Source organism: Rhinolophus sinicus, chromosome 11, assembly GCF_057876585.1.
Source record: "Rhinolophus sinicus isolate RSI-liver-muscle chromosome 11, RSI-T2T, whole genome shotgun sequence".
Classification (NCBI taxonomy): domain Eukaryota; kingdom Metazoa; phylum Chordata; class Mammalia; order Chiroptera; family Rhinolophidae; genus Rhinolophus; species Rhinolophus sinicus.
Genome location: NC_142511.1, coordinates 10,107,568 through 10,121,058, shown reverse-complemented (window position 1 = coordinate 10,121,058; position 13,491 = coordinate 10,107,568). Strand labels below are relative to the sequence as shown.

Here is a 13,491-nt window from a genome sequence, read left to right as displayed (position 1 = left end):
AACGGCAGCTTTCTCAGTTTGGTTCCCACACTCAGGACTCAGATTCATTCCAGGTGGCTAATGGCAGCAGAATCCTTATACCATAAGACTTTGCTCTATGACCTTGCTAAGGACAATATAGCAGAACAATGTATTATCTTTCTGCATGCAATGAGAAATGCTTCCTCACACTGCCCACATAAAGGCCACTTTCCAAAGGCCTAAAATCACAGAAAAACTAGGTCTTATGTCCTTCATTTAGGCATGAACTATGTAAACTCTACTATGTAAACTTACAGTTCTCATAGAATGAATCAAGTTGACGTCCAAATTTTGTTTTGAAGACTGGCAGTTTAGAAAATTTCCTTCAAGATAATATAAGAAAGTCATTAAAAGGGAAGCAAAGCTAGTTTCTGGAAACTTGTCTGACAAGTACTGTACTGTGGTTTTCCCTGGGCCCATGCTGTCACTCAAAATCACAATGTGCCTAATTTCTAGAGACCTGAGTTCCTATTTTCAAGATGATGACTTATTAAATTTTCCTTGGCCAAAGGGTAACAAAATGAACAGAAAATAGAATGTTTTCGGCAACAACAATCTAAAATACAGATGTTCTTGAGTGGTATTCTCAATGGGGGCAAAAAATCTTACTCTTCATCTGTATAAAGCAAAAGGTATACATCGTCTATAAACAGATGTGTAATATTAAAATTTCATGGGGGTAGGCAATTAAAAAAATACATCTAGAAAGGCTCTTTAGAGAGGTGAGAATGAAAAATTTGAGAAACACTGCTGTAGATTCTATTGTCAAGTTGGGAGTACCTACGTAAATTTCTTTTTAGTGATCATTCAAAATCCCTGCATGAAACAGGAAATCACGGCAATTGTATTTCCAACCAATGTACTTGTGCATGGCTCTAATTCTGTGGCCTTTGTTTCTCCTAGCAGAAGTCACTAACATTGTTCAAATGTAAAGAAAACTCTAGGATTAATAATACAAAAAAGGTTATGATCATTAAGTTTACAACATATACAGAGTACAAACCAAGAAAGTAAATTTATTTAAATTACTAAAATAGCTTTTAAAGTCTTTTACAGATCAGCTGCTACAATTATTTTTTCCTGAAAGATAAGTAACATTAATTACTTTAAAATTATTTTGGTCAGTGAAACATTTAATAAAAACATTTGTTTCTCCATATAATATATAGGTATAAAATAGAGCTTTTCAAAAACTCTTGTTTTAGAATCCTCTATAAATCAGATGACCTGACTTCTGACAGTCAGGAACAAATTACAATACGGGGTATATTTATGAATACTGGTAGTCCTAGCGGGAAGAAATCAGCCCACACTCTACTACTAGTCATGGGATCCCCAAAAGATAAATGGTGAAGTCAATGCCTGGCTCTAGTATCTAAAAACAGTATTTTCATTTAAAGGTTTGTAGATAATTGAAAAAACAAGAAATATGAAAGCAGCTGATACATGAGAAAGCTGTTACAGATGCAAAGTTACAACTGAAATACCATAGGACAGTTATGTACAGCAGTACATTTTAACATTCTTTTTTTTTTTTTAAGTTGCTGAGTTATTTTTATTCTTTTTTTTTTTTTTTAACATTCTTTACATGTGGTCAAGTTCACTTTCTTTATGGCTTGAGGCATTCTTAATAACATTTATCACGTGCATAGTGAATCTTTATATTTGTATAAGAGTGTCACTAAAGGACTTAGACTGCAACAAATGGAAATTTAAACGCCAAAATTAAATCCTTCAATAGCACAGGAAAGCTGGTTACCGAATGATTTACCAATTCCTGAAATTCCTTTTTTCTCCCTCCCGTCCCCAGAAACTATATTTCTTAATTCAAAATAAAGCTTCAGGATATATACAAAATAAACTGCTCTGAATTTACCTGCCTTTAAGAGCCAAATGAACAAATATACTTAACCTCAGGATATACACACTTAAAAATCCTTGGGAGGAAAGAAAAAGACATGTGAAAAACAAATCCCAACAGAATTCACTGAGAACGGAGTTTATATAACTACGTGTGACTAATCTACAGCTCAGTGGCTTATTTTAACATTTCATCTTATAGACTTAATTATTTCCCCCCTTTCCTTCCCCATTCCACAATTTCCCTTGCCTATTTCTCCCCACTCTCCAAAAATAAAAAAAAAGAAAACCCAAACGCACACTCAGATGACCTTTCACTATATTTTGTTCCTATAAGCTGAAGCTGACTAAGGAACTCACACCTAAATGATGCAAAAGGAAACAAAATGGGAAAAGCCACGGTTGCATTTAGGGAGCTGCCTTACTAATAATTCAACAAACGCTGTAAAAATCTACATTACAAACTGGGAGGAGTCATAGGAAGGATTTTCTAGTCCTTCCCACGGGTCATACCACAGCAATAATGACTCAACCCGAAATCTAAATAGAGCCCCTACAGTTCTCAGATACTATTAACAAAGATTTCAATGGAAATAGGCAAATGTTTCCCTCCAATACAGGTAATAGATTGAATGAATGATTTAGATGTTCCATGTTTATGTAAGAACTTAACATCCATTAAAAAGAAACCAGCTCTTCCAAAAAGAGCTCAGCATCCTGTCTCTGGTTAGAAAGTCTGGAAAATTCTCAGAACGTGAGACATGATTTTTTCTTCTGTCGCCCCTTACAAGCAGATGCCCCTTTTCAGGGCATTTTCAGGTTGTACGGGCAGGACTAAATGGGAAATACGGCTCCAGAGCCCACTCAGTTTGTCTGGGTCCATATGTTTGTAGGAGTTGGGTGTGTTCGAGTCGGTGAATTTGACTTTGAGGAAATCCCTCACTTTTTCTTCAATCTCCTTCAGGCCTAGACTGGTTCCAAGTGTCTCCTCCTCCAACAGGACGGTGAGGACTAAGGCGACATCTTTGAAGGCGGCATTTTCATGGTCACAGTACTTATAGAAGATCAGGGTGGCGCCTGCAGGCAGGGACTCGAAGCGGTGCACCACGGCTGCGTTCTGGCCATTTCTGAATCCATCGCTCAGCTCCCGGTCCATCTCCAGCTTGACGGCATCACTGTCTTGAGTAGCTTTGCCTGTCCCATCGATCCGGATGGCACGGACACTGCGGAAGGACGAATAGGCATCGGCAATTTGCTCACTCAGACACTTGAGCGCTTCTTCGGCGTCGCGGGCAGCGGTGAGCAGCAAGATAGCAGGCTGAGGCCGAGGCTGGGAGGTGTTAAGATGCTTTTCCAGGAATGTGAGGCTCCTTTTCCACAGCTTCTCATCTTGACCCTGGTATTTATTCATCAGTTGTTTCATCTGGTTCTGGAACTCTTGAACAGCAGTGGTTTCTCGCTCAGGAGTAGGAATGTACCACCATATCCCGACAAAAACAGCTATCAAAAGTAGTAGCCACCACAAGTTAATCTTGACAATAGACTGGTTTTTGGGTTGTCTGGTCACGTCTGCTCAGGAAAAACGAAATGACACATACAAACATCACTTTCTTAGATTCAGTGGCCAGGGACTTTTAAAACCAGTTTTAATCTTTATAAACATTAAATAAAAGGGGAAGAAATTTAAAGAAGGCAGCTGATAATTTACTTTCTTAAAGAAATAATTTATTACATGTTTTCAAGAAAATCTCACACCCATAGGTTCTAAGTTATGTGTAAAATATGCATCTGTCTCTTCAACGTCAAAATAAGTATTAGAGTAGAAAGCAGAATTTAAATGTATAAAGTGGCATAAGCAAGTCAGAAATAATACAGTTTATAAAGCAAAACTATTAGGGGCAGCCAGTTAGCTCAGTTGGTTAGAGCGCAGTGCTCTTAACAACAAGATTGCCAGTTCGATCCCCACATGGGCCACTGTGAGCTGCGCCCTCCACAACTAGATTGAAACAACTAATCGACTTGGAGCTGACGGGTCCCGGAAAGACACACTTAAAATAAACTTAAAAAGTTTAAAAATAAAGCAAAACTATTATTACTACTGCTAATATTAGGGAAGTAAACAGTATTAAAAACACACTTCATGGAATATTTTTTAATTTAGAAACTCAGAGTTCACATGGCTAATTATTCAAGGTCGAATTTGTGAATTTTTTGAACTATATAAAAAAATAAAGAAAAGGATGCACCCTAAGTAAATACCTTGCATATATCACAGCTATTGTCCCTTTCATTGCACTGATGCCTACTTTTTGTGGTCTACAACTTAACACTGAGAAATTTTAGTTTGCAACTCATCCCTAATTATTAATATTACACGCAATCATGATATCAATTTACGTTTATCTAGTGCTTTTCAGTTTATAAAGCACTTTCTCATATAATCTCATATACTGGTTAACTCCCTCATGTAATCATTTAATATGATAGCAACAATACTTTCACACTTTCTATTTATTGATCAACTGCTTTAGGCTAATAATTTTACCATGGACCTTTCAGAGCAACAGTTCTCAAAGTACAGTTGGTGGGGTCCCTGGAGATCCTTTCATGGGTCTCACCACACTGAGATGTTATCTGACTTTTTCCACCAGGTTGACACTTCCACTGATGGTGCAAAAAGCCATGGTGGGAAAAATAAATGAGGCTGTAGCACGAATGACAGTGCAATGGCACGAAACTGCAGTCTTTGTATTTTTTTTATTTTTATTTATTTATTTTTATTTTTTGTAGCCTTTGTATTCTTCACGGCCATGCAGCCAAGGCTATGCATTTCACTTACGAATGTCCTTCATAAAGCAATTAAAATTATTTATCTTATTAAAACTCAACCCTTGAGTACAAATCTTAATATTCTCTGTGAAGAAATGAGAGGCAGACACAAAGCACTTCTGATGAACAGCGCAATACAATGGTCGTCTCAAAAAAAAAAAAAAGAACTCTGTGCAACTGAGTGGTAAGCAGAACTAGTGCTTTTCCTCATGGAATTCTTACTTGAAAGAACAAGCTACCAAACTACGGTTAGTCAGACTTGTGTATCTGGTACACATTTTCTTGAAAATGAACAAAGTGAGCCTGACAACTGACACTATTAGTTGCCAATTGTAAAATTCAAGGTTTCAAGTGAAAATTAGGATTGTGGAAATATTGTTATCTGCCACCATGAGCTTGACAGCTCCCAGTTCTTAGAAGATTTTTTTGTCTTGAGATTGGTGGTGATATTAATAAATATAATATTTTTAAATTGTATTACAAATGTGTCAACATTTGGAAGCTCTACGTAACTTGGTGAATCAATATTTTCCAAATGACCAATGCATGACATTCCTTTCAAAGTACAAGAAAGATCAATAGATTTTAATGTAATAGACTACAAAAAGTTCATAAATATGGTTTCAAGTTTCACATTTCAAGTAACATTTAGAAACTACCACTTGTTGATTTTTGGAGACTCAAAAGAGAATATCCACAATTATCTAAAAACCATGAAAACTCTATCTGCATAAAGTTGGAATTCTGCAGACACTTCACCCAAAACAGTATAACTGTAAGACTGAATGCCAAAACAGATATGATAATCCAGCTCCATTCTACTAAACCAGGCATTAAAGAGATTAGAAAAAAATATAAAGCAATTTGTCACTCTTCTTAGTAAATTATTTAAAAATAAAATTAATAAAATTTTCAATTTTAATTTCTAGACAAATATGGATATTTTACACACACACACACACACACACACACACACACACAAACACGGTGCCAAAAATATGCATACACATTTTAAGAAAGGAAAAAATTATTAAAATTGTAATAATATATACTGATAACAAAAGATGAATGCAAGTCATGTGTATACATTTTTTTGGCACCCGCTGTATATACACCCACAGTGCCAAAAAAAAATGTATACAGGTGGACACTTTAGTCAACGTTGCTCAAGCAGTAGTTCGCCATAATCAGAAGTGTCTGGACACTGATGGTAACCACTTTGAGCACCTCTTGTAATTGCAGAAGTCAAACGTGACTTGTATTCATCTTTTGTTATCAGTATATATTATTACAATTTTAATATAGTTTTCCTGTCTTAAAATGTATATACCCGTGTGTGTGTGTGTGTGTGTGCGCGCGCGCGTGTGTACTCTTTGGGGTACTTATTAATTTCACTAGTGGAAAGTGGTATTGAAACCAAAATGTCTGAGAATCACTGTTAAGTTATTTTCTTAGTACTCACTCAGGATAATAAACAAGCTTAGAAAACTACACTTGCTCAAGGCTATATAGAAAGTAAAGTAGTCCAATGTAATTCAAATAAAGGCCTGTGGATTCTAAAATCCATGGTAATCCCATTATGTTATATCACATGAGGTTTGGAATCAACAAGATTCACTCTGTTAATAGCATTAGTAGCTTTACTTAGTAACTTTAACTTATGACAATAAAGTGAAGGGGAAAACCTGATGTTTCATATAGTTTGTCCTTAAAAAATTTCACTGCCTGTCAAATACATGCCTTTTCCCCTGAAGTGCTTAAAATACAATTTCTTCAAATAGCATTAAGTTATTTTGCTGTCGAAAAATTTGAAAACGATTATGGATCACCAATTTTAGAGACTCACTTAATAAAAAAACTGAATAGACAAACTTACGTTGGCTGGAGGTTGATGGAAACTGGTTTCCAAGCTGTGATTTCTGAATGCTGTCATCTAATGATAGGAGTAAAACAGACTGTATCACCTTAATGTTTCATAACCTAAGTATTTCCATAGAGAAAGAAAATACAAATTCCACCAAGAGAAAAAAGGGCAGAGATCAACAAGGAACAAGAAAAAGCAGAAGATCCAAGTGCCATTAGACTTAACATCTTGAGACACAGACCTATTTCCCTCCTAATTATTATTGTCATGTAGTGGTCTAGTACAAGCATACTCCTAATACATTAGTTTTGTGAGAAAGCCTTGAAGTATTTGACCCAAATTATTTAATGAGAGTGGTGAAACTTCTGGAACAAAGTGAAGAGGACAAAGAAAATAAGTAAAACTATAATAAAAGGAAACATTATACTATCTGAAAAATTGCCATATACTGAAACTCTTGTCTGGTAATGATGCTATAAAGAGGGAAAAAGAGACAAAAATATGGATTATGGATTACTGAGTTATCTGGATAAAGTGTTTTAATGTAAATCTCAATCTTAATCCTATTTTCTATCTCAAACTGATTCAAAAATTTCCTCTGGTGCTTCTGACCACTTCAAGTATCAGTACTATCTTAAAAATTACATTGGTAAGGGGGCTGGACGAAAAAGGTAAAGAGATTAAGAAGTACAAATTGCAATACACCTTTAAAGGTTTTTAAATTGTTTCATATCTGGTCAAGCTGAGATTTTTAAGAACTTCATTTTTAATTTGTAATAAAAGTTTACAACTTGATTTTTTCAAAAAAAGTCAACAAACTGCAAGCACCTGTTAATAAAGGTCTTAAATTAAAAAAGAAAAAAAGTACATATTGGCAGTTACAAAACAGTCACAGGGATGTAAATAAAGTACACGTACAGCAGAGGGAATATAGTCAATAATATTGTAATAACTATGTATGATGTCAGGTGGGTACTAGACTTATCAGGGGATCACTTCCTAAGTTATGTAAATGTCTAACCACTATGCTGTACCCCTTAAACCAATATAATACTTAATGTCAACTATAACTGAAAACTTTTTGTAAATTAAAAAATGAATAGGTAAAAATTACATTAAAAAACTTTTCACCATTTCTGTTAATAGACAAGTAATTCTGTTTTAGGTTTGTGGTGAAACAATAAATTTCAAAAATAATTTTCTCACAACCCTATCAAACCTCTATTTCTATCATTACTTTAGAAAACAAATTTAAAACTATCCCAATTCTTTTCCTTTTCCTTCCATCCTTCTTGGCACGGCTACAGATTTTAACATCTAAGAAGAGATAGTTATGGAAGGGTTCAGAAGGTGGAAATGCTAAGTTACTTATTCGTATGAACTACATTTATAAACACTAACAGATATCACTTGCCTGGGGTTACAACTGTTGTACAACTGTTGTATATATAAACGATCTTTCTGGTGGATCTTTCTGGTGTTTATCGACAGCTTTTATTTGAGAAACATTGAACTAAACTGGAGGAATAAAATTAGCACTGCTAAGATCCAGAAATCGCCTTAGTTTTGGTCATATGACAAAAAAACCTCAAATGAAACAAAATGACATCAACCTTAACTTTAAAGGCACATTGTTTTACGGTTACTAGTAAACTATATCATTTAGTTTGACTAGGTAACTAGAAGCTTCTAATTGGTTACCAAAGTTACAACTGTATACTTAAAAAAAAATCCAACAGATAATGTTTATCTTGAATATCTCATTCCATGGTTGCAAAGATCAAGTGAAATACTATATAAAAATGCTGTGAATTGCTATACTATGATGATATTAACGACGAATAGTTAAATAATAGTTATTATGTAATATGTAATATTTATATAACTCATAAGAGGTAAATTAAGAAAACAAAACTAACAAACAAAATTAAGAACACAATTCTAGTTACAAGAGCATCAGAAAGAATAAAATACTTAGGAATACACTTCACTAAGGAGTTGAAAGACTTGTATACTGAAAACTATAAAACACTGATGAAAGAAATAAAAGCAGACACAAATAAACAGAACATCCCACGTTCATGAATTGGAGAATTAATATTCTTAAAATGTCCATACTACCTAAAGCCTTCTACAGATTTGGTGCAATTCTTATAAAAAATTCCAACAGCATTTTTTACAGAAATAGAAAACAATCCTAAAATTCATATGGTACCACAAAACACTTGAAATAGCCAAAGCAATTTTGAGTAAGAACAAAAAAGCTAGAGGCATCACATTTCCTAATTTCAAAATATACTACAAAGCTAGAGTAGTCAAAACAGTATGGTACTGGCATAAAAACAGACATATAGACCAATGAAAGAGAAGAGAATTTAGAAATAAACCCATACAGATACGGTCAAGTAATCTTTGACAAGGTTGCCAGAGAAAGGACAGTCTCCTCCTCGGTAAATGGTGTTGGGAAAACTGGATATCCACATGAAAAAGAATGAAAGTGGACCCTTATCACATACTATTCAGAAAAATCAACTCTAAATGAATTAAAAATTTAAACACAAGAACTGAAACCATAAAACTCCCAGAAGAAACACAGGGATCCTCTTGGCAATGATTTCTTGGATATGACACCAAAAGCACAGGCAATAAAAGCAAAAGTAGACCATGAGATTACATTGAACTAAAAAGCACAATGAGATATGTGATCAAAATCATAGAGGTATCACCTCACACCTGTTAGGATGGCTATTATCAAAAACACAAGAGAGAGGTATGTGGAGAGGACATGGAGAAAAAACCCCTGTGCACTGTTTGTGGGGACTGTAGATTGATGCATGCAGCCACTATGGAAAACAGTATGGAGGTTCCTCAAAAAATTAAAAATGGAATTATCATATGATCCAGCAATCCCATTTTTGGATATATATCTATATCTATACCTATATCTATACCTATATCTATACCTATATCTATACCTATATCTATACCTATATCTATATCTATATCTATATCTATATCTATATCTATATCTATATCTATATCTATATCTATATATCTCCAAAGGAACTGAAATTAGAATTTTGAAGAGATAGCTGCACACTCATGTTTACTGCAGTAATATTCAAAATAGTCAAGACATGGAAACAATCTAATGTCCATTGACTGATGAATAGATAAAGGAAAAGTAATATATACTATGGAATACTACTCAGTCTTAAAAGAGAAGGAAATTCTGCTATTTGCAGCAATATGGAGGACATTTTGCTAAGGGAAGTAAGCCAGGCACAGATGGACAAATACTTTATGATACCACTTATATAAGGAATCTAAAATATAGTCAAATTTATAGAAGCAGAGAGTAGAATGGTGGTTTCCGGGGACTGGAGGAAGAGGAAATGGAGAGATATTAGTCAAAGGGCGCAAAGTTTCAGTTATACTACAGGAATAATTCCTGGAAATTTACTGTACAGCATAGTACCTACAGCTGACAATACTGGATCATATATTTAAAAATGTTCTAAGAGGGTAGATCTTGTGTTAAGTGTTCTTATTACACATACACAAATGAGATTGGGAGGAAACGTTTAGAAGTGATAGATGTGTTTATGGCATAGATTATAGTCATGGCTTCACAGGTATACACTTAGCTCTAAACTTATCAAGTTGTATACATTAAATACGTAAGTTATACACATTAAATGTATGTCAAGAATACCTCAATAAAATGGTTTAGGAAAAAACTATGAGGATGGCAAATAGAGGAACCTATAGTGAAAGAGCATGTGAAACAACACAATTGCTTATTTTTTTAATTAAGAAAAAAAATCCTTCAAGATGATTTTTATCTTGAATACCTTACTCCATGATTGCAAATATGAAATGAGGTAATAGATGAAACTGTTGTTATGTGCTCTTCTGTGATCATTTTAATGATGAAGAATACCTAAATAAGTTAATGTATAACATGTACTACACTATTGCACCTACTTTAAAAATAAGAAAACTGAGTCTCACAAAAGTTAAGTGACTTTACCAAGATCATTTAGTTAGAAAGTAGAAGAGCTGGGACTGGCACCCAACAGCTCTAACTCTAAACTCTTTTCTCTGCACCACTGTTAGAGACATGTTCCAAAGCGTGTATATTAGGGAGGCACAGACTCAGAGTTCTGACCTCTCCATAGACATTCTTCCCTATTCTCATCGTTTTATCACCCAGGAAAATAGGAAATTCAGAACAGCAGTCCTATTTCTCCCAGAGGTAGGATACAGGCAGAAACCCGACGTAGGACCTGTCTACCCAGGGACCCTGTGCTAACGTGGGGAGACAGCAAGGATAAAAAACAGGTACTGTCAGAAGAGTAGAATTTCATTATCATGTACAGATTGTACCGCGCTGGTGGATAGAACTGACAACTTGTCAAGTCAGAACCCATCACACACTGTTTTCTCACACCACTATCTACGCTTTACACCTAGTCCATCTCCTGCCAGTCCAAGCAGATGGAAATAACTGAACTAATAAACATTGCTGTCCTTTATAAATGAAATCACAAACAACCTAAATGCTTACCTGAAGAATTAAATATTCTTGTATGTTAAATAACCAAGAAAAACAGCAAATAAGCTTAAAATTATTTCAATAACAGACAGAGATTTATCAACTTACTTGGCATTCTATTCCTTATTCTTGCGGTTTGTTCAACCCATTCCTGGGGTTTTTTTTGATATCCTGAGCCTGAAGCAAATAAACATACCAAGATGTCATTCCATATACTTTGAAAATGTACAGTATATTCTAGTGTTATAAGATAAATTGATAAGAAAGGCAAAAGTTGGTGAGGAAAACAACAAAAGCAACAGGTTCAGAAGTAAAAGATAATGTCAAAGGGACCACATCAGTGAGAATGAGCCCCTTCCCACAGCAAAATAAATACATAAACACCTAAGAAAGCAAACAAAACTATGGACAAGTCCTTTTGCTCTGGTCTATGAGAATGACTGAGTTCAATACTACTTGAACTTGATTTCAATGTTATGTAAGAAAGAAGTTAATTTACTCTTGCAAAATAAATTACTTGAGGTAAAATTGTCCTGAACACATTTCCACCTCACAGAGTAACTGTCACATATTGCACCAATGTGTGGTGAATTAAAAGGCAAAAAGGATAAAATGATTTCAAATCCTATTAGAACTTTGTGTTGGCAGAGTCAGAGGAGTTAGAACTGGTTGACTGATAAAAGAACCACCAACCACTTACTTAGCACTGAATGTTGCTTGTCAAGAGCTGTGAAGTCTCGACCTGAAACAGAAAACAGAGATAAGATTATAGAATATTTGGAAATAAAAACAGTGAAGAAGTTGCATAGGCGTTTTTGCTTGTTTACTATGGATATGATAAAACAGAAAAAAATACTCTTTCTTTCATCAGTCCCCAATATATATGATAAAGTATGTATGTCCCCTTTTGTAAACTTCAAAAATGTTCAGGAAGTGGATAATTACAAGTCAGCTTTAGGATCAATACCTTAAATTAATGGCAACTGTATTGAATGTTTACCAGCTATCAAGAGTAATTTTACTTAATTCTCACACTTTATGTGGTGAATACTATTATTATTCCTATTTTAAAGTAAGAAAACTGAAATTGAAAATTTGCCCAATTATATATCTAAAAGCAGTATATAAATGCAGGCAGTCCATATATAATATTATGTATTATATAAGCAAATTTGTGAAATTGCAGAGTGGTTATGAAATAAATGATGCTTGCTACCACATGTTTTAGAGTGGTATTTAAGAACAATTGTAAAATGATACAATGGGAACTAGAAAATGATTTACAAATAATTAGAACAAGGTAAATCTACACATCGGCCCTGAAGAAAGGTCGTTCTACCCATGAATACAAGTATCAATGTAAATTTACTTTCAATTTTAATTTTTTCTGAGTACAAATGGAATATATGCTAGTTGTAAATCAAATGTACCATTCTAGAAATGCATAGCTTAGAAATTCATAAATATCTATTAAGTGCCTATGTGCAAAACATTACATGCAAGACACATACCATCGTGAATAAGACAGATGTATAGTCTTCCCCAGATTTTTCTTCAGTCTATACTAATAAAATACTTTTTAATACTGTCGTTCATCTATTCTAAGAGGTACCTTTTAAAAAACACCTCATATTTAGGGTTGCATCTTATAATCAATGGTATACATAACTGAAAAAGTTATGTATAAAATCAGTGGTATCTTAGATTCAAGGAAATATATCTTGATCATCTATTCATTAGTATACAGAAGTAACTCATTTTTCACAGCTAAATAGTATTCCATTGCATTAGTGTAGCATACTTTATATAGAAAGATACATTTAAGAGCTTCAAAGATTGAAGATTTAGAACAACAAAGAGCGAACACGTAAGGTGAACAAGAGTAATTTTCCACAAATGATTTTTGTGTTTCAGCAACTTATTCATTTTGTCACAGTAAAATCATAAACCCGGGAACCTACTGAAAACTTAACTAGCAAACAAATAGGAATTCTATGAACACAGTGATTGTAAAACAGATTTTCAAAGCCTTTTCCTTTAAAAATAGTCTCACATTTCAAAAAGGTGATGTGGAGGGGAAAACAAGTCCTTGAAGATTTTACATACAAGGGTATTTTTGGTTGATTAATAACTAACTCAAATTCTGGGGCTTGATTTAAAAATGTGAAAAGAAAAAACAGTATCATTCTTTTCAACCTAATACATATCCATTGTACACAAACTACAAAATACAGGAAAAAAGTAAAAGAAAAATGTCACCAATGATTCTACCACCCTAAACAAATCATTTAGTGTTTTAGCATATTACTTCCCAATCTTTTTTTGTGTTATGTTTTCTGAACTTTTTATTACGAAAGTT

The 13,491-nt window shown here is 34.0% G+C and overlaps 1 protein-coding gene across 3 annotated transcripts in view; it reads right to left on the bottom strand.

Moving 5' to 3' along the window:
• Positions 1 to 1,012: 1,012 nt before the first annotated feature.
• The window catches only part of TOR1AIP1 (torsin 1A interacting protein 1), a 29,891-nt gene continuing 17,412 nt past the window's right edge, over positions 1,013 to 13,491 (bottom strand). For 2 of the 3 annotated variants that reach the window (XM_019732718.3, XM_019732638.3), the window contains exons 7-10: positions 11,833 to 11,874; positions 11,241 to 11,309; positions 6,587 to 6,643; positions 1,013 to 3,450 (exon numbers count right to left, since the gene is read on the bottom strand). In XM_019732718.3, coding sequence (XP_019588277.3) covers positions 2,666 to 3,450; positions 6,587 to 6,643; positions 11,241 to 11,309; positions 11,833 to 11,874 — 953 coding nt within the window. In that variant the 3' untranslated portion in view covers positions 1,013 to 2,665. The remainder of the gene's footprint in view (positions 3,451 to 6,586; positions 6,644 to 11,240; positions 11,310 to 11,832; positions 11,875 to 13,491) is intronic. The other variant, XM_074322195.2, reaches the window with a different exon arrangement.